Source organism: Salmo salar, chromosome 08 (assembly GCF_965601325.2).
Source record: "Salmo salar chromosome 08, fSalSal1, whole genome shotgun sequence".
In the NCBI taxonomy this organism is placed as follows: Eukaryota; Metazoa; Chordata; class Actinopteri; order Salmoniformes; family Salmonidae; genus Salmo; species Salmo salar.
In genome coordinates, this window is record NC_138298.1 from 39232924 (window position 1) to 39258907 (window position 25984).

The window sequence follows — 25984 nt, forward strand, 5'->3', positions numbered from 1 at the left end:
AACATGATCCGGGCCCTGCCGACAAGAGCAAAGCACAGATGGCCTCAGGCGCTAAAGTCCCTCACGTTTGCGTACAATTGTACAATCCACGAGATTGTTCGATAGAGATGCCACAGAAGGAGAACAAATTGTCAGACAGGGCACTTCCTGTATGGAATCTTCTCAGGTTTTGGCCTGCCATATGAGTTCTGTTATACTCACAGACACCATCCAAACAATTTTAGAAAATTTAGTGTTTTCTATCCAAATCTACTAATTATATGCATATTCTCGTTTCTGGGCAAGAGTAGTAACCAGTTTAAATCGTGTATGTTTTTTATCCGGCCGTGCAAATACTGCACCCTAGCCCCAACAGGTTAAAGCAACAGACAGCAAGACCATGTTGAACCATCCTGCCTGTCTATTCTGCCTGGTCTACCCACACTCAGGGGTTAAAGCAACAGACAGTAAGAACATGTTGAAACATCCTGCCTGTCTATTCTGCCTGGTCTCCCCACACCCAGGGGTTGACTACAACTGTTGATCTGAAGCTGTGAACAAAGACAGGGGTCCAACTCCCCAAGAAGGTTGATCATCCTGGAACATAACTCATTTCCTTTTCTCAACACCATGTCGATGAGGTCACGTGCCTTCTCTGCCCTCTCAGCGATCCTCTTTAGTGAGTCCATTTCCTCACTTCCTTTAGACAGAGTGAGTTGTAATCCCATAAAGAATCTAAGGAAGGTCTTTGGTCAAGATGTCAACGTGGTGGTGTGTATCTTTGACTAGCCTGACTATCAGCCTCTCCATCTGTATAGGACAAGAGATCATTCCAGTTCATTCCCTTAATTGTGTTTTCAAAATCATGTTGTGGAAATTCTTTCACACAGAGACACTCGAAGTCAATCTGAAATGAATCATTGTTTATTGTCAGCGAGCTGGAGAGGTTCCAACCAATCAGGATCTCTCCCTGGGCAGACTCAACTCAATGTACCATAGAACACATGTCAATCAGGATCTCTCCCTGGTCAGACCCAACTCAATGTACCATAGAACACATGTCAATCAGGATCTCTCCCTGGTCAGACCCAACTCAATGTACCATAGAACACATGTCAATCAGGATCTGTCCCTGGTCAGACCCAACTCAATGTACCATAGAACACATGTCAACCAGGATCTCTCCCTGGTCAGACCCAACTCAATGTACCATAGAACACGTCAATCAGGAGCTCTCCCTGGTCAGACCCAACTCAGTGTACCATAGAACACATGTCAATCAAGAGCTCTCCCTGGTCAGACCCAACTCAATGTACCATAGAACACATGTCAATCAAGAGCTCTCCCTGGTCAGACCCAGCAGTTGTCTTATATACGGCTATACACAGACAAGTTATATTTGCATAGTTTAGCATAATTCATGAATCATTACCATTTTGTTTCATTCATGTGACCGACCAATACTGGTTCATAACATTTAACAGACCAATACTGGTTCATAACATTTAACAGACCAATACTGGTTCATAACATTTAACAGACCAATACTGGTTCATAACATTTAACAGACCAATACTGGTTCATAACATTTAACCTCTATGGGACCGGCGGGACGAATTCGTCCCACCTACGTAACATCCACTGCCAGCCTGTGGCGCGATTTTCAAAATCTTCAAAATCCTATTACTTCAATTTCTCAAACATATGACTATTTTACAGCCATTTAAAGATAAGACTCTCGTTAATCTAACCACACTGTCCGATTTCAAAAAGGCTTTACAACGAAAGCAAAACATTAGATTATGTCAGCAGAGTACCAAGCCAGAAATAATCAGACACCCATTTTTCAAGCCAGCATATAATGTCACCAAAACCCAGAAGACAGCTAAATGCAGCACTCACCTTTGATGATCTTCATCAGATGACAACCCTAGGACATTATGTTATACAATACATGCATGTTTTGTTCAATCAAGTTCATATTTATATCAAAAACCAGCTTTTTACATTAGCATGTGACGTTCAGAACTAGCATACCCCCCGCAAACTTACGGGGAATTCGCTAACATTTTACTAAATTACTCACGATAAACGTTCACAAAAAGCATAACAATTATTTTAAGAATTATAGATACAGACCTCCTCTATGCACTCGATATGTCCGATTTTAAAATAGCTTTTTGGTGAAAGCACATTTTGCAATATTCTAAGTACATAGCCCAGGCATCACGGGCTCGCTATTTAGACACCCGGCAAGTTTAGCACTCACCATAATCATATTTACTATTATAAAAATGTCATTACCTTTTGTTGTCTTCGTCAGAATGCACACCCAGGACGTCTACTTCAATAACAAATGTTGGTTTGGTCCAAAATAATCCATCGTTATATCCGAATAGCGGCGTTTTGTTCGTGCGTTCCAGACACTATCCGAAATAGTAAAGAAGTGTCGCGCGCTTGGCGCAATTCCTGACAATAAAATTCAAAGTATTCCATTGCCGTACGTCGAAGCATGTCAACCGCTGTTTAAAATCAATTTTTACGTCATTTTTCTCGTAGAAAAGCGATAATATTCCGACAGGGAATCTCCTTTTCGGCAAACAGAGGAAAAAATCCCAAAGGCGGGGGCGGTCGGGGTCACGCGCATAAGCTAGTGTCTCTTGATGGGCCACTTGAGAAAGGCGATAATGTGTTTCAGCCTGGGGCTGGAATGACGACATTCTCTTTTTTCCCGGGCTATGAGAGCCTATGGAAGACGTGGGAAGTGTCACGTTAGAGCAGAGATCCTTAGTAAATGATAGAGATGGCAAAGAAGTTCCAGAAATGGTCAGACAGGCCACTTCCTGTAAAGGAATCTCTCAGGTTTTGACCTGCCATTTGAGTTCTGTTATACTCACAGACACCATTCAAACAGTTTTAGAAAATTTAGGGTGTTTTCTATCCATATGTAATAAGTATATGCATATTCTAGTTACTGAGTAGGAGTGGTAACCAGATTAAATCGGGTATGTTTTTTATCCAGCCGTGTCAATGCTGCCCCCTAGCCCTAACAGGTTAACAGACCAATACTGGTTCATAACATTTAACAGACCAATACTGGTTCATAACATTTAACAGACCAACACCTCACCAGTCTTCTTCTCTCTAAGATGAGACCTTGAAACTGAGATATCTCCTTCTCAAAACAACATCTGGGCTTAATGCCAAATTACAGCTACTGATAGTGAGGATTGTACAGTCAGACACTTGATGAACACACACATTGGTTTATAGAACAGCAAATTAATAAAACACAGAAATGTGTTAAAAGAATAGCAAACATTAACATTTCCCTTACAATCATTTAAGTGTCTTTGTCCACAGACTAGGAGACAGGCCTCAGCATCTTCAGATTAGTTGAAGAAGTGTCTTTGTCCACAGACTAGGAGACAGGCCTCAGCATCTTCAGATTAGGTGCTACAAGACAGAGGATGGAGGAGAAGGGAAGAGAGAGATCAGAAAGTATGGAGAAGAATGAGTAGTGAGATACACCTGAGATAATGATGTGATGATGGTCCTATGATACACCTGAGATAATGATGTGATGATGGTCCTATGATACAAATATAATAAGAGTCATTTATTACAGGCAGCAACACAAAAACATGCTTCCATTCTGAAAAATACTTTCTCTTTGATCTGGGTAGCTATGTTTTTATTTGACCTATATTTAATCATTCCACATATTCAAGGAAGGGATCAAATTAAACTGTCTTACCTAGATTCACTCAAGTGCTTAACAAGATGGCGTTCATGTTCAATGAGAGCTTTGAGACAAGCTCCCGTCACTTCTGGTCCTTTAGGGAGGACTGCATTCAGTAGTTCTCTCATTCGGTCCTGTTCAGTTGTTTCAGCTTTTATTCTGGAGTACTCTTCATCACCAATCATGCTCTTTGACGACAGATCATCTGCTATTGGCATTGGGTTTTTGACTCCCTGAATGAGTTCAGCCCTGTGTTTCTTCAGAAACTCCTCAGCAGGAATCCCAGGGAGTGTTAATGCTGAAGGGGGGTGAATTAAATTAATATGTCTTTAGGGTGAACAGCAGCTGTTTCTACATCTAACAGTCTCTCCAGTTATCATTCCCCTGATAGTCATTTCTTGTATAGAGCTGACTCCAGGGTTGTAGTCAATTCAGATTCAAGTCAGTCAGTTTAAAACAACATTTTTTTTAAATTTACTGATTTATTTGGAATTGACACCTACCCTGGCTGACACGATTGTCTATTCTACATAACATACAGAGCCTTGCAAAAGTATTCATACCCCTTGGATTTCTCTATTGTGTTATGTAGTGGGATTAAATTGGATTTAATTGTAATGTTTTGTCAACAATCTACTGAAAATACTCTGTAATGTCAAAGTGGACCACTTTAAACTCAGTTTTTCACAATTCCTGAGATTTAATCCTAGTAGAAATTCCCTATCTTAGGTCAGTTAGGATCACCATTTCATTTTAAGAATGTGAAAGGTCAGAATAATCGTAGAGGGAATTATTTACTTCAGCTTTTATTTCTTTCATCACATTCCCAGTGGGTCAGACGTTTACATACACTCAATTAGTATTTGGTAGCATTGCCTTTAAATAGTTTAACTTGGGTCAAACGTTTCGGGTATCCTTCCACAAGCTTCCCACAATAAGTTGGGTGAATTTTGGCCCATTCCTCCTGACAGAGCTGGTGTAAGTGAGTCAGGTTTGTAGGCCTCCTTGCTCGCACACGCTTTTTCAGTTCTGCACACTAATTTTCTATAGGATTGAGGTCAGGGCTTTGTGATGGCCACTCCAATACCTTGACTTTGTTGTCCTTAAGCCATTTTGCCACAACCACAACCTAAGTGTTTGTAAACTTCCGACTTCAACTGTATGTTCTTTGACATTACACAGTATTTTGTGGAGATTGTCTACAAAAATTACAATTAAATCCCTTTTAATCCCACTTTGTAACACAATAAAATGTGATGCAGATAGAAATACAGAGCCCTGCAAAACTGTCAATGTTCTATATCATTACACCCCACTGAACACGACTCATGAAGACCTTCATCACCCCACTGAACATGACTCATGAAGACATTCATCACCCCACTGAACATGACTCATGAAGACCTTCATCACCCCACTGAACATGACTCATGAAGACCTTCATCACCCCACTGAACATGACTCATGAAGACCTTCATCACCCCACTGAACATGACTCATGAAGACCTTCATCACCCCACTGAACACGACTCATGAAGACCTTCATCACCCCACTGAACATGACTCATGAAGACCTTCATCACCCCACTGAACATGACTCATGAAGACCTTCATCACCCCACTGAACATGACTCATGAAGACCTTCATCACCCCACTGAACATGACTCATGAAGACCTTCATCAGTGTCCTTCATCACAACTTGAAGAGACGTTAGCTCTGTAACCTCGTCCACAAAAACAAACTTACATATTGGATGAGAGTCTTTGCTGTATTCATCTGAAAAACAAACAACAGAAAATATCATAAAACATTTTAATAGCATCTGTTAGAAAAGGACGTTGATGATTGACATACTGTTTATGTCTAGTATTTCTTACCTTTTGATACCACTGATTTCCATACTGTCCTCTCATCTTCCCCGATTAACTCCATCTCAATGTCAACCCCTGTGTTTCCCATTATCATCTTACAACAGCTTGGTGTGGTGTCTGCAGGTAACAGCTGAATCTTCTGTAGAAGGCCATATGGTGCAACGATTGAGACAACAGACAGACAGAGAGAGAGAGAGAGAGAGAGAGTGAAATAGAATGATATTCCAGTTATTCATATACAATATGACAGATTCATGTCCTCAGCCTGCTAAAACTGCACCTCTGGATAGATGGAAGTGGAGTGGGGATTCTTGAGCGCAAACCAACTGTTCAGCTTTAAGGGCCTGTTTGGACTTGACAGGAGAAATTCTGAATATCCTTGGGACACCTGATCTTTCTCCCGTTCCTGAACAGCCTACAAAATGAGCAATGTAGTAGTCAGAACAATGTAGTCTCATAATTCACACAACATGCAGCTCACTGAGCAATCCATTTTGTCAACACCATTGTTATTGATTTAACCTTTATTTTATCAGGAAAGTTGACAGAGAAGAGATTATTTTGTACAGCAACGACCTGGGGAAGAGTTGCAGGGGAGAGGAGAGGGGATAAATGAGCCAATTGGAAGCTGGGGATGATTAGGTAGCTATGATGGTTTGAAGGCCAGATTGGGAATTTAGCCAGGACTTCAGAATGACATCTCTCTCACACAGCCAGCGGAGCCCAGACACTGTGCACTCATAACTCCCTTTGGGTGTCCTGTGTCTGAGGGCAACAATAAGATATGGTAGAGAGGGTCAATGGTCAAATGGAGAGGTTGGAATCGAAGACTATTCCCAAAGGTAATGGGGAAATACACTAGCAGGTGGAATGAAATGTTAAAAGTAGTTATTTTACCTGAACATTGTCACTCCCTGGACAGTGGAAGTCAAGGGCTCAATCTGAAGCCAGTGTGTGGAGTCCTGAACAAGGACAAGCGTGTCAGTAATATATATGGGGCCAGTTTCCTGGACACCGTTTGAGTCTAGTGCTGGACTTAAAGCATGCTCAATGGAAGTTTCAATAGAAAGTTCTTTAAGGTCCAGGACTAGACTTAATCTGTGTCTGGGAAACTGGCCCATTAACCAAAGTAACTAATCTAATGTATGTATTCAATGTTACATGGAATGCTGGTGATTTATCAATTAAACTGTCTAATGACAAAATATAACACCAGCTAAAATCCTGCATGACTACAAACAGAACACAGGACTGTCTATATCCCAGTATGAATGGTTGGTCAGTACACACCTGGCTTTGAGACTGTACCTGACTCCTGCAGGTATGTAAAAGTAAAAATTGACATTATGACTTACCTCAACATGGTCACAAGTCTTACAGCTCTGAGGAATCCCTGAAGTCAAAAGTAGTTGTTATTTAAAATGAGACAATCTCATGTGATAATGAATTAATAATTATTAAATAGACTTGTAATAAAAATAAATATAAGTGATCAACAGTCTCAGAATGTACACTCATTAGCATACCATAATCTGACATTAGTGTTATATTAATTCATGTTTGTGGAAGCAGGAAACAACATCGTTCTGGTCCATGTTTTGTAGATGTTGGGGTCTGATTTCTGGTAGATCCTAGGATGAGAGCTTAAAGGTAGAGTCAGATAAATTATGATGTACGAGCAGCACCACAGATATTGTGATGAGCAAGATGCCTGACTTCTCTCTCACACAGTCACACACAGTATCTGCCTATGTGGAAGGGTTCTCTTCACTCTCTTACAGAGTGGTAGTCACGGGACCAAAACAGCGGAGAAGTTTAGCCTTGCGGTACAATGCTCTTAGTTGTTGTAGAAATTGACCCACTATGCTGTTTAGTTTGAGCATCTACGTCATATCGCTGACTCTACCTTTAAGTTTGTTTTGACCAAATAGATCATGATTGTGTTCCTTGCCTGGGACTTAACTATAATGAACGCTTTAAAAATATTTTGATTTAAAAACAATTATCAGTTAACACTCACGTTTCTCAGGTCCAGGCTTGATCCAACACTCTCCACCATGGTCTGTAGGTCCATTTCTGTAGGTCCAACAGAACACATTAAAACACACCACTATTACTAATCTAACTGTCTGTAGGTCCAACAGAACACATTAAAACACACCACTACTACTAATCTAACTGTCTGTAGGTCCAACAGAACACATTAAAACACACCACTACTACTAATCTAACTGTCTGTAGGTCCAACAGAACACATTAAAACACACCACTACTACTAATCTAACTGTCTGTAGGTCCATCAGAACACATTAAAACACACCACTACTACTAATCTAACTGTCTGTAGGTCCAACAGAACACATTAAAACACACCACTACTAATGTAATTATAGAAATGATTCCAGAGGAAAACAAATGATAAACATTGCTATATGACTCACCTCTGAATGTGTTGGTCATCTATCTGACACAGGGTCACTGAGGAAGAGGAGGAGGAAACCCCAAACCCAGGATAGAGGGGTTCAGTGAATGTGGTGTGTTCTGTGTAAAGGTGTGTCAGTGTACCAGAGGAGGACACACTATAGAAGGACAATGTACCAGCTGGCCAGTCCAGATACACTCCAACTCTGTTAGAAACAGGACCAGGGACGACTCTGCTACAGACTCCAGGATGGTAAAAGCAATAACCACTATGAGAGCAGAGTAAACACCAGGACTCCCTATTGGCTCCAATGTCACTGTCAACCCCCCTTCCCTTCCTCTTCATTCCTTTGTACACCACACCAACGACAGCCATGCTACCATCCCTCTCCACCTCCCAGTAATAACGAGATCCAGATAAGCCTTCTCTGCAGAGAACTTGGGGAAGACAATCAAATTTGTCTGGATGGTCTTCATAATGCTGCCTCTCTTCCACCCGTGTCACCTTCCTGTTCCCCTCAGACAGTACCACGTGTGGGTTTGCTGTATTTGGGTCGAGGGTGAGATGACATGCATCTATAGACAACAGGAGAGTTTAATCGAACCACATGTGAATGTAAAATGTTGTTTTGTAGGTACAGAACAAGTATTGATTAGTTACTATGCTTCTGATTATGCAGTTAATTAGGATTGAAGAGACTTACATTTCCTCAGCCCTGATTTCAGCCTGCACTCTCCACCATGATTCACACTGTAGGAGAAACAGGTTATTGACTGAAAAAGACCTAATAAAGCAGTCAACATTTAAACCACATTGTTGTGTTCTGGTGCACTATCCAAGTTCATTACTAGAGACATACAGGTATTCTATCCTACCCACTGCATACAGAACGGAGTACAATTCATTACTAGAGACATACAGGTATTCTATCCCACCTATTGCATACAGAACGGAGTACAATTCATTACTAGAGACATACAATTATTATATCCTATCTACTGCATACAGAACGGATTACAATTCCAACAGGATATCAGAGATGCAAAACAATAGTATTCATGTGGTGATGATGTATGCTGTGTTGGAGTGCTAAGCCTGCTGAGTAAACTTCCTCTTAATACTACCATCATGTCCTCATGTTACTGAACCTACTACACTACAGTCGTGGCCAAAAGTTTTTGAGATTGACACTAATTTTAATTTTCACAAAGTCTGCTGCCTCAGTTTGTATGATGACAATTTGCATATACTCCAGAATATTATGAAGAGTGATCAGATGAATTGCAATTAATTGCAAAGTCCCTCTTTGCCATGCAAATGAACTGCATCCCCAAAAAACATTTCCACTGCATTTCAGCCCTGCCAAAAAAGGACCAGCAGACATCATGTCAGTGATTCTCTCGTTAACACAGGTGTGAGTGTTGACAAGGACAAGGCTGGAGATCACTCTGTCATGCTGATTGAGTTCGAATAACAGACTGGAAGCTTAGGAGGGTGGTGCTTGGAGTCATTGTTCTTCCTCTGTCAACCATGGTTACCTGCAAGGAAACACGTGCCGTCATCATTGCTTTGCACAAAAAGGGCTTCACAGGCAAGGATATTGCTGCCAGGAAGATTGCACCTAAATCAACCACTTATCGGATCATCAAGAACTTCAAGGAGAGCAGTTCAATTGTTGTGAAGAAGGCTTCAGGGTGCCCAAGAAAGTCCAGCAAGCACCATGACCGTCTCCTAAAGTTGATTCAGCTGCGGGATCAGGGCACCACTAGTACAGAGCTTGCTCAGGAATGGCAGCAGGCAGGTGTGAGTGCATCTGCACGCACAGTGAGGAGAAGACTTTTGGAGGATGGCTTGTGTCAAGAAGGGCAGCAAAGAAGCCACTTCTCTCAAGGAAAAACATCAGGGACAGAATGATATTCTGCAAAACGTACAGAGATTGGACTGCTGAGGTCTGGGGTAAAGTCATTTTCTCTGATGAATCCCCTTTCCGATTGTTTGGGGCATCCGGAAAAAAAGCTTGTCCGGAGAAGACAAGGTGAGCGCTACCATCAGTCCTGTGTCATGCCAACAGTAAAACATCCTGAGACCATTCATGTGTGGGGTTGCTTCTCAGCCAAGGGAGTGGGCTCACTCACAATTTTGCCTAAGAACACAGACATGAATCAAGAATGGTAGCAACACATCCTCAGAGAGCAACTTCTCCCAACCATCCAGGAACAGTTTGGTGACGAGCAATGCCATTTTCCAGCATGATGGAGCACCTTGCCATAAGGCAAAAGTCATAACTAAGTGGCTCGGGGAACAAAACATCGATATTTTGGGTCCATGGCCAGGAAACTCCCCAGACCTGAATCACATTGAGAACGTGTGGTCAATCCTCAAGAGGCCGGTGGACAAACAAAACCCCACAAATTCTGACAAACTCCAAGCATTGATTATGCAAGAATGGGCTGCCATCAGTCAGGATGTGGCCCAGAAGTTAATTGACAGGATGCCAGGGCGGATTGCAGAGGTCTTGAAAAAGAAGGGTCAATACCGCAAATATTGACTCTTTGCATCAACTTCATGTAATTGTCAATAAAAGCCTTTGACACTTATGATATGCTTGTAATTATACTTCAGTATTCCATAGTAACATCTGACAAAAATATCTGAAGACACTGAAGCAGCAAACTTTGTGGAAATTAATATTTGTGTCATTCTCAAAACCTTTGGCCACGACTGTACATATGACACAAACGCAGCTCACACTATTAGGACATCTATTGTGACTTACTTCAGCTTCATCAGTTTATATGTGCGATCCACCAGAGCAGCTGAAAGCAGTCCCCCTGCAGAGTCTCCTGGGTGATTGTAGCTCAGGTCCAGCTCTTTCAAGTGGGAGGGGTTTGACCTCAGAGCTGAAGACAGAGCAGCACAGCCCTCCTCTGTGACCAGACAGCCAGACAGCCTACAGAGAGACACACAACAGCTGTCTAGGTTGGTGTACTGGTGTCAATCATCTTGTAGGTCACCCATCCAATTGTCCATGAAACAAACATTGTGATGAAATATTAGATTTTCAGAGTATTTGTTTTACTAAGCTCAGTACAGACCTGACTGAAACAGCTGTACTTACCCCAGTGTGTGTAGTTTACAGTCTGGATCCTCCAGTCCAGCAGACAGCAGTGTAACTCAGCTCAGTACAGACCTGACTGAAACAGCTGTACTTACCCCAGTGTGTGTAATTTACAGTCTGGATCCTCCAGTCCAGCAGACAGCAGTGTAACTCAGCTCAGTACAGACCTGACTGAAACAGCTGTACTTACCCCAGTGTGTGTAGTTTACAGTCTGGATCCTCCAGTCCAGCAGACAGCAGTGTAACTCCTGGGTCCTGCAGGTCATTGTCTCTCAGCTCCAGTTGTTTCAGTTGTGAGTTGGGTGAACTCAGGACCGAGGCCAGATGTGAACAGCAACCCTCTGTCAGACCACACTGACCTAGACTAGAGGGGAGTAGAGGACAAATTTGAACGCTTGCAACACACACACACACACACACACACACACACACACACACACACACACACACACCACACACACACACACACACACACACACACACACACACACACACACACACACACCTCAGTGTGTGTAGTTTACAGTCTGGATCCTCCAGTCCAGCAGACAGCAGTGTAACTCCTGAGTCCTGCAGGTCATTGTCTCTCAGCTCCAGTTGTTTCAGTTGTGAGTTGGGTGAACTCAGGACTGAGGCCAGATCTGAACAGCAACCCTCTGTCAGACCACACTGACCTAGACTAGAGGGCAGAAGAGCACATGATTAACACATGTTTAAAACATCCACATAATAACTAATACTGAAGATAGTAAGCTCACACTAGTGTCTGTATGTTGTAGAGTGGACTGGTTAGTCCAACACAGAGCAGTTCCACTCCTCTGTCTCCCAGGTCATTGTAGCTGAGGTCCAGTTCTCTCAGGGGGGAGTTTGGTGTCTGCAGAGCTGAAGACAGAGTCTCACAGGATACATATGTGAGTTCACAGCCATTCAGTCTGCAGAAAGGAGATAATCTGTTAGATATACAAATCCTTCATTATAATGATACTGTACAGTCGTGGACAAAAGTTTTGAGAACGACACAAATATTAATTTCAAATATTAAATTAAAACTTGCAACTTTTCAGTTACTAGTCCTACACTCCAACCACTAGGCTACCCTGCCGCCCCATTTGACAGTGGAAAAACAATGATTCTAAGCACCACACTCCTTTTGAAGATTCCAGTCTGTTATTTGAACTCAATCAGCATGACAGAGTGATCTCCAGCCTTGTCCTCGTCAACTCTCACACCTGTGTTAACGAGAGAATCATTGACATGATGTCAGCTGGTCCTTTTGTGGCAGGGCTGAAATGCAGTGGAAATGTTTTTTGGGGATTGAGTTAATTTGCATGGCAATGAGGGACTTTGCAATTAATTGCAATTCATCTGATCACTCTTCATAACATTCTGGAGTATATGCAAATTGCCATCATTCAAACTGAGGCAGCAGACTTTGTGAAAATTACTATTTGTGTCATTCTCAAAACTTTTGGCCACGACTGTATACATCAACTCAATAACAGAACTTACAGTGCTCTCTTGCAGGTTTTCACTACTGGCAGCAACCTCTGATAACCTTCCTCTGATGTGTTGTATGTCTTCAGGTCAAACTCCTCCAGCACCTCCTCTGACATCAGTAACAGGTAGGCCAGGGCTGAACATTGGTCAGGTTTTAGTCTTGTTTCTGAAAGAGTTCCTGATCGCAGGGAGGTCTGCATGTCTTCAACTAGAGAGTTGGCACCAAGTTCATTCAGACAGTGGAACAAGTTGATGATCCTTTCTGGTGAGGATTCCTCCTCGATCTTGTCTGAAAGGTACCTGACTGTTCTCTCAACTGTTTTCTTATTGCTCTGTGTTGTACTTCCTGTCTGTGTCAGAAGGCCTCGTAACAGATTCTGATTGGACTCCAGTGATAGACCCAGAAGGAAGCGGAGGAACAGGTCCAGGTGTTCATTCTCACTCTTCAAGGCCTGGTCCACTGCTCTCCTGTGTAAGTCAGACAACTGGATTGACTCCTTCTCCTCACCACCACTAGCGGAGGAGAAAACATTTTCCTTCTTGTCCAGACATGATTCTAAAGCATGCACTACTGCTAGAAACTCCTGAATGCTCAGATGCACAAAGCTGTAGACCTTCTCTTGGTACAGCCCAGATTCTTCTTTAAAGATCTCTGTACACAATGCTGAGTACTCTGATGCCTCTGTGACATCAAGGCCACACTCTCTCAGGTCCTCCTCATAGAAGATCAGGTTGCCCTTCTGCAGCTGTTGGAAAGCCAGCTTGGCCAGTTTCAGGATCATCTCTTTGTCTGACTGAGACAGTTCCTTTGGGTTTGTTTCTGTGGATTTGTTGTACTTCCTGTTCTTCAAAGTGATTTGGATGAGAATGAAGTGTGAGTACATCTGGGTCAGAGTTTTGGGGACTTCATCCTTCTCTGCCTCTTTCAGTATCATCTCAAGGACAGTGGCTGATATCCAACAGAAGACTGGCATGTGGCACATGATGTGGAGGCTCCTTGATGTCTTCATGTGTTTGATGATATCATTGGCCAGATTCTGATCTGTGATTTTCTTCCTGAAGTACTCCTCCTTCTGTCGCTCATTGAACCCTCGTACCTCTGTCACCTGGTCAACACACTCAGGAGGGATCTGATTGGCTGCTGCAGGTCGTGTGGTTATCCAGAGGAGAGCAGATGGAAGCAGATTCCCCTCGATGAGGTTTGTCAGCAGCACGTCCACTGAGGTTGGCTTCGTGACATCACAGCACTTCTCATTGTTTTTGAAGTCTAGAGGAAGTCGACACTCATCCAGACCATCAAAAATGAAAACAGTTTTGGTTTCACCATCTTCAATGCTGTCAATCTCTTTCAGCTCTGAGAAGTAGTGGGAAAGAAGTTGCATCAGACTGTATTGGTCCTTTTTCAGGTTCAGATCACGGAAAGGAAGAGGAAACATGAAATGAACGTCCTGATTTGCTTTTCCCTCTGCCCAGTCAAGGAGGAACTTCTGCACAGAGACTGTTTTTCCAATGCCAGCGATTCCTTTTGTCAGCACAGTTCTGATAGGTTTGTCTTGTCCAGGTAAAGGCTTGAAGATGTCGTCGCATTTGATTGGTGTCTCTTGTGTGGTTTGCTTCTTGGATGCCATCTCTATCTGTCTAACCTCATGTTCATTATTGAGCCCTCCACTTCCACCCTCTGTGATGTAGAGCTCTGTGTAGATGTCCTTGAACAGACTTTGGTTTCCATGGTGTCCAATTCCTTCAGATATGTGTTGATACTTGTGTTTCAGTTTAGCCTTGATGTCTTGTTGGACTGTCAGCAGAGTTTGACCTGTAGGAAAACAATGAGAGTTGGGACTAATCAGTTAATGTGTGTGTGTTACGTTCTTATTTTTCAGAGTAAATAACCCACGCACACTAGAGAACCTGTAACCAAGTTTAATTCTTCCCAAAGGTTCTGTACAGCTGTAATTCAGACAACCCAACATTTGTCCCATCCAGATATTTATATCCCTCTTAAAACGGCAGGGTAGCCTAGTGGTTAGAGCATTGGACTAGTAACCGAAAGGTTGCAAGATTGAATCCCTGAGCTGACAAGGTAAAAATCTGTCGTTCCCGCCCCTGAACAAGGCAGTTAACCCACTGTTCCTAGGCCGTCATTGAAAATAAGAATTTGTTCTTAACTGACTTGCCTAGTTAAATAAAGGTAAAATAAAAACACTCTTCTTCAATCCTTTCATCTTATGGTTCTACAGGAAGAGAAACAGGAAACCAAACCCTTATTACTCTCTTAAGAGAATCTGTCCTCACCTCCTGACCTCAACACCTCCTTCATCTTATCCACAGATGTCCATCTGTCTCCCCTGTATCAACACGGTGCTCTGCTCCCGTCCCCCAACACATTCCACAGCTATCTGTCTTTCTACAGATATTCTATGCTTCTTCTCTATCATTTATTTAATATCTCAATGTTCAAAATGTCGAATCCAACAGTGTGAACCATACTTTGTAATATTGTATGAAACACAGTCTTACTTCTTCTGTCCAGAAGGTTGTGTGTGATCTTTAATACATCCTCACTGTCCAAACTCTCCACTTCCTTATTGTCATCTGGTAATGGTTCCTGGCTGAAAGCAGGTGGCTGATCACTCTTCATTGATAACAGGCTGGTTGTAGGTGACTCTGAACTGGGCTTCTGGACACTGAACAAAACAGGGAGACAGATCACCTCATCAATATCACATCAATACCTCATCTACTTCATTTTAACAACTGTATAATGGACCTTCTACTGTATAATTCCTGATGTTTAATTTTTAAGTGAATCCGCATTTGGGAAAACAGCAGCACTGAGTGGTTTCTACTGTGTCTTTTATAAAGCTAGCCATCTTCAGTTAGCAGCTAGCCATCTTCAGTTAGCAGCTAGCCATCTTCAGTTAGCAGCTAGCCATCTTCAGTTAGCAGCTAGCCATCTTCAGTTAGCAGCTAGCCATCTTCAGTTAGCAGCTAGCCATCTTCAGTTAGCAGCTAGCCATCTTCAGTTAGCAGCTAGCCATCTTCAGTTAGCAGCTAGCCATCTTCAGTTAGCAGCTAGCCATCTTCAGTTAGCAGCTAGCCAGCTTCAGTTAGCAGCTAGCCAGCTTCAGTTAGCTAGCCAGCTTCAGTTAGCTAGCCAGCTTCAGTTAGCTAGCCAGCTTCAGTTAGCTAGCCAGCTTCAGTTAGCTAGCCAGCTTCAGTTAGGTTCACATTCCAGGTCCGGCTTCGTCCATACAGTGATGGTGTATACGCCCGCTGCTAAGTCTAGTAGGCTTATAACTGTGTGTCGCACATGGCTAGTCGAACCCCGAACTCTTCATTTAGGCAGGTTAACTCAGGGCTAACTCCACTTATCCTGAATGAAGTGTCTGAGCCACTAGTTGAGGACCAATGAAATCAGATACCCTTCCTCTCACACAGATTGGGTCATCCTCCCCTTCATTTGAGGAAGATGACTGATTTAAAGATTATATTAATCATATAGCTCTGCATTGACATGATTGCTTGACGGTAGGTGGGGGCGGGAGGTCCTGTATAAACACAAACTCACTTCCTTGACAACAGCTCTGCACTGCTCCTCGAAGAACAGGAAGTATGAACGCCCTGACTTCTGCATAGGCCGTATCACCGTAAAATGCTGCACGGCCAATGCAGACGTCAGATTGACCATGCTGAGCCTTTATTTTTGTATTTAATCTTTATTTAACTAGGCAAGTCAGTTAAGAACAAATTCTTATTTACAATGACGGCCTACCAGAACCTTCTATGGATGATATGTCTACAGCCGCAACGCAACAAGCTGTTAAACAGATAGGATGCTTTACATTCATAAGCACACCAAAGTCAGCATTAACGGTAAGTAATAAAAAAGGCGGAACTGCTAAAAAACCTATTTCACAACATAGCCTGCTGAATTTGCTAGATAACTTTTCTTTGATTTTGATTTCGGCACAAATGAAAATGTGTTACTGCCTCATGGATTTGATATTTCAGCATTATCTCAACGAAGTGTTCGGTGTTCGACTAGCAATGTGCCTCATTCACGAGCAGTCAAAAGCCTGCTCATGAGTAGAGCAGAGGTGTTGAGCAGGAAGAAATCTCCCACCCCCACCTACCATCAACCAATCATGTCAATGCGGAGCTATACGGAGCTATGGGAGGCGCATGGCATCGCCGTACAAAGTTCAATTTGGCCTCCAAGCCTATGGAGGCTCCACAGTTGCTAAACTGAGCAAATCAAATCAAATGTATTTATAAAGCCCTTCATACATCAGCTGATATCTCAAAGTGCTGTACAGAAACCCAGCTTAAAACCCCAAACAGCAAGCAATGCAGGTGTAGAAGCACGGTGGCTAGGAAAAACTCCCTAGAAAGGCCAGAACCTAGGAAGACACCTAGAGAGGAACCAGGCTATGAGGGGTGGCCAGTCCTCTTCTGGCTGATCCTCCGAACCGTACACCACATTGCCAGATCAAGCAGAAATTGGCTTTAATAGCAGCAGGCGGGTGAGCAATTTCCACCGTCCTAGTATGGATGAAGCCTGATCTGGAATGTGACGCTAACGGAAGCTGGCTAACGGAAGCTGGCTAACGGAAGCTGGCTAACGGAAGCTGGCTAACGGAAGCTGGCTAACGGAACGGAAGCTGGCTAGCTTTATAAATGCCTGAGTAGATGTAGCTTGCTTCGTAGTATAACACTTAGGTTAGTTCTGAAGGATTCATTGCCATAGAAATGTACCTGGCTAAAAGATTACACTTTTCTGGCATTTTAACTTTGTTTAACTAGGCAAGTCAGTTAAGAACAAATTCTTATTTTCAATGACGGCCTAGGAACAGTGGGTTAAGTGCCTTGTTCAGGGGCAGAACAACAGATTTGTACCTTGTCAGCTCAGGGATTCAATCTTGCAACCTTTCGGTTATTAGTCCAACACTCTAACCACTAGACTACGCTGCCGCCTAGTGGTACTGGGTATCCCGAGTTGAACTCGGGGCAGTGGCGTGTATGCATGGATGCCAAGGGAAGCCAGGCTTCCCCCAAAAAATAGACCAATAGAAAAAAAATACAAAAAATAAAACCATTCATCTTTCGTCTCTCTGCGTTTCATAATGTTCCTTCAATTCACAAGAGGCTGAATGTATCTCAGAGGAGAAAGCATCTGAGTGAGCAAAACAGCGCCCCCTCTGTCTCTATACATGTAGGACATCTATTCAATTCAAGGGGCTTTATTGGCATGGGAAACATATGTTTACATTGCCAAAGCAAGTGAAATAAATAATAAACAAAAGTGAAATAATCAATAAAAAATTGACAGTAAACATTACACTCACACGTTTCAAAGGAATATACATGTTAAATGTTATATTATGGCAATGTACAGTGTTATAACGATGTACAAATGGTTAAAGTACAAAAGGGAAAATAAATAAACATAAATATGGGTTGTATTTACAATGGTGTTTGTTCTTCACTGGTTGCCCTTTTCTTGTAGCAACAGGTCACAAATCGTGCTGCTGTGATGGCACACTGTGGTATTTCACCCAGTAGATATGGAAGTTCATCAAAATTTGATTTGTTTTTTAATTCTTTGTGGGTCTTTGTAATCTGAGGGAAATATGTGTCTCTAATATGGTCATACATTTGGCAGGAGGTTAGGAAGTGCAGCGAAGTTTCCACCTCATTTATTGGGCAGTGTGCACATAGTCTGTCTTCTGTTAAGAGCCAGGTCTGCCTATGGTGGCCTCTCAATAGCAAGGCTATGCTCACTGAGTCTGTACATAGTCAAAGCTTTCCTTAATTTTGGGTCAGTCACGCTGGTCAGGTATTCTGCCACTGTGTACTCTGTAGCATTGAAGACAAGGGAAGCCAGAGAGCATCTGGCATTCCTTGACACAAAAAGTATACAAAAATTTGCCAATCAGCGTTGAGCTAAACTGAGTGAGCTTAACTGTGAATGGTCCTGGCACACAAAAAACAGTGTCAAGGGAAGCCAGTTTGGATTTGCCGTCACTCCTATCAAATCCCATTGAGAGCATATTTCATTGACAGAAGAACTTGAATTGTTGCACCTCGTTGTGGCTTGCTTGCCAGCTAGGTAAATCTTGCCCTTTCCTAAATTAGCCATGGATGGAGATAGGGATTTGGACTTGTGGTTTTACTTAATTCTCTGTAATGGCTAATGATTATAACGGCCATTCTGATCCAACCATTCATTCATAAAAGTGGGTACTGTGTGTCAGAGTGATAGACTGTTTTGTCAACATGAAAGACAGGAGGATGGCATTTGTGTTTCTTTACAAGTAGGGTGAGTCAACATTATCTTTCTACTTAAATACAATATGCTTTGTGGACTTCACTGGACAGAGGTTTCTATCCGGTTTTGTGATAAAACAAAGGTGTGGTTGAATTTATTCCACTGTGTCTTCTTATTGTCTCAGCCTTTAGTCCTATATATCACAGTGTCTTATTGTCTCAGCCTTTAGTCCTATATATCACGGTGTCTTATTGTCTAGGCCTTTAGTCCTATATATCACAGTGTCTTATTGTCTCAGCCTTTAGTCCTATATATCACTGTGTCTTATTGTCTAGGCCTTTAGTCCTATATATCACGGTGTCTTATTGTCTAGGCCTTTAGTCCTATATATCACGGTGTCTTATTGTCTAGGCCTTTAGTCCTATATATCACGGTGTCTTATTGTCTAGGCCTTTAGTCCTATATATCACGGTGTCTTATTGTCTCAGCCTTTAGTCCTATATATCACTGTGTCTTATTGTCTCAGCCTTTAGTCCTATATATCACGGTGTCAAGGCATATGAACTAACAGGTTATAGAGCAAACAACAAAATGATCACAACACATGGGTTTTAATATGGCTTTTTGGGGGAGGCTTGGCTTCCCCAGTGATTTTACCCACGCACCACTACTGATTCAGAGTTTACCAAATTTAACTCTCTAACTCCTCATATCTGATTAACAGTGATTTGTTGACACCGGAGGGAGAAGAGCGTCTGGCAGCGTGTGCAACGATGTCCGAGGGGAAAAAACTGTGTTTGTTGTTTGTAGTAACATCTTTGTTGTTGTAACATCCCAAACAGATGGTTTCACCGTTAAGGAATCTAGCTTTAAGAGAACTGTATATATTTACAATTAATCGCTTACCTCTTAGAACTGGTGTCTTGAGTCATTTTAGAGGCAGTGGTTCCCTCCTCGCTCTCCCCAGAGAGACTCGATTTAGAGGCAGTGGTCCCCTCCTCTCTCTCCCCAGAGAGACTCATTTTAGAGGCAGTGGTCTCCTCCTCTCTCTCCCCAGAGAGACTCATTTTAGAGGCAGTGGTCTCCTCCTCTCTCTCCCCAGAGAGACTCATTTTAGAGGCAGTGGTCCCCTCCTCTCTCTCCCCAGAGAGACTCATTTTAGATGTAAGTCACAGCTCACTCAGCTACAATAAGAAATAACAGAATGGTCAATATTTCTGAACATTGTTGAAGAACAATTAACAATGACAACACTTTTACTGTCTGAGGTCAGAGTTCAAACAGAGACTTCATGTTGCATTTAAACAGTCCAATCTGTTATTACTTTGACCTGGATCACCATTGGCTGTCTCCATAACAACAGCTAGTCTACCTGGTTGGATCCCCTGACTCCATAACAACAGCTAGTCTACCTGGTTGGATCCCCTGACTCCATAACAACAGCTAGTCTACCTGATTGGATCCCCTGACTCCATAACAACAGCTAGTCTACCTGATTGGATCCCCTGACTCCATAACAACAGCTAGTCTACCTGGTTGGATCCCCATTAGCTGACTCCATAACAACAGCTAGTCTACCTGGTTGGATCCCCTGACTCCATAACAACAGCTATTCTACCTGATTGGATCCCCTGACTCCATAACAACAGCTAGTCTACCTGGTTGGATCCCCTGACTCCATAACAACAGCTAGTCTACCTGGTTGGATCCCCTGACTCCATAACAACAGCTAGTCTACCTGGTTGGATCCCCTGTCTCCATAACAACAGCTAGTCTACCTGGTTGGATCCCCTGACTCCATAACAACAGCTAGTCTACCTGGTTGGATCCCCTGACTCCATAACAACAGCTAGTCTACCTGGTTGGATCCTCTGACTCCATAACAACAGCTAGTCTACCTGGTTGGATCCCCTGACTCCATAACAACAGCTAGTCTACCTGGTTGGCTCCCCTGACTCCATAACAACAGCTAGTCTACCTGGTTGGATCCCCTGACTCCATAACAACAGCTAGTCTACCTGGTTGGATCCCCATTAGCTGACTCCATAACAACAGCTAGTCTACCTGGTTGGATCCCCATTAGCTGACTCCATAACAACAGCTAGTCTACCTGGTTGGATCCTCTGACTCCATAACAACAGCTAGTCTACCTGGTTGGATCCCCTGTCTCCATAACAACAGCTAGTCTACCTGGTTGGATCCCCTGTCTCCATAACAACAGCTAGTCTACCTGGTTGGATCCCCTGACTCCATAACAACAGCTAGTCTACCTGGTTGGATCCCCTGACTCCATAACAACAGCTAGTCTACCTGGTTGGATCCCCTGACTCCATAACAACAGCTAGTCTACCTGGTTGGATCCCCTGACTCCATAACAACAGCTAGTCTACCTGGTTGGATCCCCTGACTCCATAACAACAGCTAGTCTACCTGGTTGGATCCTCTGACTCCATAACAACAGCTAGTCTACCTGGTTGGATCCTCTGACTCCATAACAACAGCTAGTCTACCTGGTTGGATCCTTTGACTACATAACAACAGCTAGTCTACCTGGTTGGATCAACTGACTCCATAACAACAGCTAGTCTACCTGGTTGATCCCCTGACTCCATAACAACAGCTAGTCTACCTGGTTGAATCCCCTGACTCCATAACAACAGCTAGTCTACCTGGTTGGATCCCCTGACTCCATAACAACAGCTAGTCTACCTGGTTGGATCCTCTGACTCCATAACAACAGCTAGTCTACCTGGGGTACACACAACTAAAAAGACGTTACAGTTTAGATTGACAGACGGTAGTAGACATTATAACATTCACCAAGTAGACTTTACAGACCGTTAACATAGCTGAGAGATATTTATTCTATACCAACCGAAGCCAGGCTTCCCCCCCAAAAAATTGACCAACAATTTTTTTTTTTATACATAAAAGAATGTATCTTTCGTCTCTCTGTGCTTCATAATTGTCCTTCAATTCACAAGAGGCGGAATGTATCTCACAGGAGAAAGCATGACATGCTATTCTATAAAATCCTTTCTCTGTAATTAATATTACCTGATTGAGCTAATCATGTAAATGTAATTAACTAGAAAGTCGGGGCACCACGAAAGAGTGTTTATAGAGCTGTTATCTTCCGCATAATCTCTGAAAGACCTAGTAATATTTTACATCAATAGCAGTCAATATTAATCGTCACCTTATTTCAGTCTCATCTGAAATGTGTAAATTCTTGGTTATCTTCACGAACCCTGGCTAACAAGTTGAATCAGCGATACAAAATTGGGTTTAATTATTTATTTACTAAATACCTAACTAATCACACAGAATTATATATACATAAAATGCTAATTATGTCATACAGAGAACATCCCTGGTGGACGGAACCTGTATGATGGCTTGTTACACAAAGAGAGGGGGTTGGGCTTGAATGAAAGAGCGGGAAGACTGAGGAACAAAGGGAGAAGCTGTGCTATCGTAAATACAGTATCTTATGCATTCTAAATTACCGCCCATTTGGAAAAGGAAAATGCAATAAACATTTACTCTGAGCTGCGCTTCCGTAGGTTGGTCGTAGATGCTGGCCGTGTTGGCCAACAGAGATCTTCCTGTCCTCGGAAGAATGTCCCTGGTGGTAAATTGGATACGTTGTAGTATCTTCGTTGTGTGTTAGACTGGATATGTCATCTGTTCTTTCCTAGCCCACGTTTACAGCGGCCGCTGCTAACTCAACGGCTAGGAGGTCTCACTTCTTTAGTGAATAAGAGTTCAAAGTTCATACCATTCATAACCAAAGCTCACGCTGAGGTTGGCTTAGTTCTGTAGTTGACATGTTAGTCCCTTTTAACGTATGGACCGTCGTCCTATCGTCCTCAAAACAGGAGGTTACATTTTCGTCAAGGGCTTATATAGTGGAGGGGGAGAAGGGTGTGTTTCATAGTTTATAACCCATGTCTCTTCACAGGGGCGGGCCACTGATTGAGCAGGGCTCTAACCTTATGAAAACCCAATTCTCTCATTTGGAAGCTAAAATTACATTTAATCTCATCACCAATAGTTTCATATTCAAACATTTAATTTGCACAACAATTCCATGTGAATCTGATAACTACAATGTGTTGACTTTCCCAGATACAGTTTATGTCGTCCTGTCATCAGTCATAATGTCTTAGATGACAACCGAACAGATATCATATACATTAAGTACCAACGCATATTTTCAACTGATTCTATTACCGAAATATGGTTCCTTTCCCCCCACTTGTTTGATGTTCCCAGACTCTCTATGTTTAACAAAGGCTATTCAAGAGTCCTTCAGTAGAGTCAGAGAGAGAGGGAAGGGAGAAAGGTATTTATGGGGGGGTCATAAACCTTACCCACAGGCCAACTTCATGACAACTGTATAACAGAGTGATAGACCGTGTACTGTATAACAGAGTGATAGACAGTGTACTGTATAACAGAGTGATAGACCGTGTACTGTATAACAGAGTGATAGACCGTGTACTGTATAACAGAGTGATAGACTGTGTACTGTATAACAGAGTGGTAGACCGTTTTGTCAACATGACAGAGAGGAGGATGTCATTGGTGTTTCTCTACAAGTAGGGTGAGTCAACATGTTTTTTCTACATGTATGAACACGCACAGACATCAGTACCATGAACCATTCTTTACAACGTGCAGTAACTCTCTGTGGTTCTAAATCAATAGTTGTTTAGTAGTCAGAAAATGTCAGACACACGACCTTGCTTGACCATGCTGTAGGTCATGTCTGTAGGTCTGTAGGTCATGTCTGTTACATGTAATATGCTGTGTGGATTTAACCGGAAAGATGTTGCTTTCCGGTTTTGTGGTGGTTGAATTTATTCTGCCACTGTGTCTTCTTCTTGTCTCGGCCTTTAGGCCCATAGTCTATCTCACGGTTGAAAGACGTGAATTAACAGCGATTTTACCCCCGCACCGCTACTGGTGTGCCCTCATAATTGGTGTGGATGCAATTTTAAACACCCGCGCTTTAACCTGCCAAGTTGATGTATGCTTCAGAATGTTTTAATTATAGGCTATGTCCGGGCTTTTCTCCGTTTTATTTTACAATTTGTATCATGTTATTAAATATCATCCACTATCGAGAACCACGGTCAGGAATACCCACATACATTTATAACTGTCACTTGAGTGTTCGTTTTCTTCAAATTGTATCTTACATTTTGCATCATTCCATTCTGTTCACCTTTCTTTCCTCTGTCAAGTCAGTGTAAGTTGTTCCTGAGTGTCGTTAGCATTAGAATGTGGGCCTGTTTGAATCGTTATGGATCTCAGACCCCACGGAGCAGGTTAAACCTGTAGCCCGGTGCTCGGTTCACGACGACTGGACCGTTGTTATACAGTTCCATGATTAGTGAGAATTAGGGTAGATGTATAGGACCCCTCCCTATTCAACCCCGATTGTATACTTTTTTACACCTTCCAATGTTTCATGGATTCAACTTGAATATGACAACTTTCAGGATGAATCAAACTGCTGTATTTATTATTTATCAATATATTTTGTGTAAAAACGCTGTTGAATGAAAACTCCACCAGAAAACCTCTTGGCCGGTAAGTGGGTGTTTTCAGCGGTTAAATTACATTTATTCAGCGCACGCGAGGGAGCCAGGCCTGCAAAGCCCGTTATTAATAAGGTAAGTCTGAATATAAACTAATGAGAAGTGCGTAGGAAAGGCGTGTATAAAAAAGGCGTTGGAATAATGCCCTTAGTGAATACACCCATGCACTGCTTGAGTTAACATGAGGTGCGATCAGTTTCTCTCGCCCGTTGTACCGGGGCTTGTATTCAGAAGAAAGGTGTTCTGACAACGATTAAACCAGTGGGTAACATTACGCAATGGTGCGCCGGCCAACTTATATCGAGCGCACAGCAGTGAGCAAGACGGACCACCACCTTCCTGATCCGTGTCGCAGGAAAGCATTTTCACCTTTGATTTAGCCCTACATTTAAATAGTTTCTATGACCATTGTTGCTCGTAACATTTACCTGACTGACTTGACGACACAGAGTGTTTCTATAGTGACAGCTTTACATAATTCCAATGCACGTCTTCTAACGCAGTTTCGTCATGCGGATAATAATCACGATAATGTGCTGTCAGTCGCCTTTACCAATAATACTCTACCTCATATCTCTGTAGCCTATAACATCACATTGGATCATATTGATTAGGCTAATCAATATCAATCAACACCAATGTAAATAAGACTAAACTTATCATTTTGTAAAGTTGAAATCAGTATTGTATTAACTTTACAATTCTTCAGGTGTGTTTCCCATAAATCATGTGTCTCTCTATGAAAGCCTAACTTCTCCACAACACTTTTCTACATTAAATTATAAAGAACGTTACAAACCTCTGATGTTTTTGTCTTCTACCTGTAAAGTCCATTTCTTCCTCTTGTTCCTTAAACACGGACTTTCTGTGTTGGGACATGAAGTGGAGAGGGGAGGAGGGAGAGGTAGAGGGGAGGAGGTAGAGGTAGAGGGGAGGAGGGAGAGAGGGATAGGTGGAGAGAGGGAGGAGAGAAAGGGGGGGTGGAGGGAGGAGAGAGGTGGAGGGAGGAGAGAGGGTGTGGAGAGAGGGGAGGAGGCAGAGGTGGAGAGAGGGTGGGAGAGAGGGATAGAGGTGGAGGGAGAGAGGGGAGGAGGGAGAGAGGAGAGAGGGCGGAGAAAGGGGGGGTGGAGAGAGGGGAGGAGGGAGAGGTGGAGAGAGGGAGGGAGAGAGGGATAGGTGGAGTGAGGGAGGGAAGGAGGGAGAGGTGGAGGGAGAGAGGGAGAGGTGGAGAGAGGGAAGAGAGGGAGAGGTAGAAGGAAGAGAGGGAGAGGTGGAAGGAAGAGAGAGGGAGAGGTGGAAGGAGGATAGAGGGAGAGAGGTGGAGGGGTGGAAGGAGGAGAGAGGGAGGGAGGAGAGAGGAAGGTAGAGAGGTATCAGGGATATACTGTAAAAGTAGTGCACTATATAGGGAAAAGGGTACCATAGGGCTCTGGACTAAAGTAGTGCACTATATAGGGAAAAGGGTGTCATTTGAGA

The 25984-nt window shown here is 42.8% G+C and overlaps 2 protein-coding genes across 2 annotated transcripts; both read right to left on the reverse strand.

Annotated features, from left to right (window-relative positions):
• Window positions 1–2914: 2914 nt before the first annotated feature.
• Window positions 2915–5729, reverse strand: LOC145881553 (apoptosis-associated speck-like protein containing a CARD). The gene is made up of 4 exons (XM_082978668.1): window positions 5601–5729; window positions 5470–5499; window positions 3737–4019; window positions 2915–3435 (listed from the first exon to the last, which is right to left on the reverse strand). Exons 1-4 carry the CDS (start codon window positions 5686–5688, stop codon window positions 3429–3431), a joined length of 408 nt encoding a protein of 135 aa, XP_082834794.1. The 5' UTR covers window positions 5689–5729; the 3' UTR covers window positions 2915–3428.
• A 157-nt stretch (window positions 5730–5886) lies between these two features.
• On the reverse strand, window positions 5887–25399 carry LOC123744252 (NACHT, LRR and PYD domains-containing protein 3-like). Its single transcript, XM_082978289.1, has 14 exons — window positions 25308–25399; window positions 19806–20083; window positions 15149–15315; window positions 12644–14444; window positions 11893–12066; window positions 11640–11813; window positions 10793–10966; window positions 8720–8766; window positions 8036–8591; window positions 7615–7670; window positions 6950–6987; window positions 6492–6556; window positions 6171–6359; window positions 5887–6009 (listed from the first exon to the last, which is right to left on the reverse strand). Exons 2-13 carry the CDS (start codon window positions 20054–20056, stop codon window positions 6233–6235), a joined length of 3630 nt encoding a protein of 1209 aa, XP_082834415.1. The 5' UTR covers window positions 20057–20083; window positions 25308–25399; the 3' UTR covers window positions 5887–6009; window positions 6171–6232.
• Window positions 25400–25984: the final 585 nt, after the last annotated feature.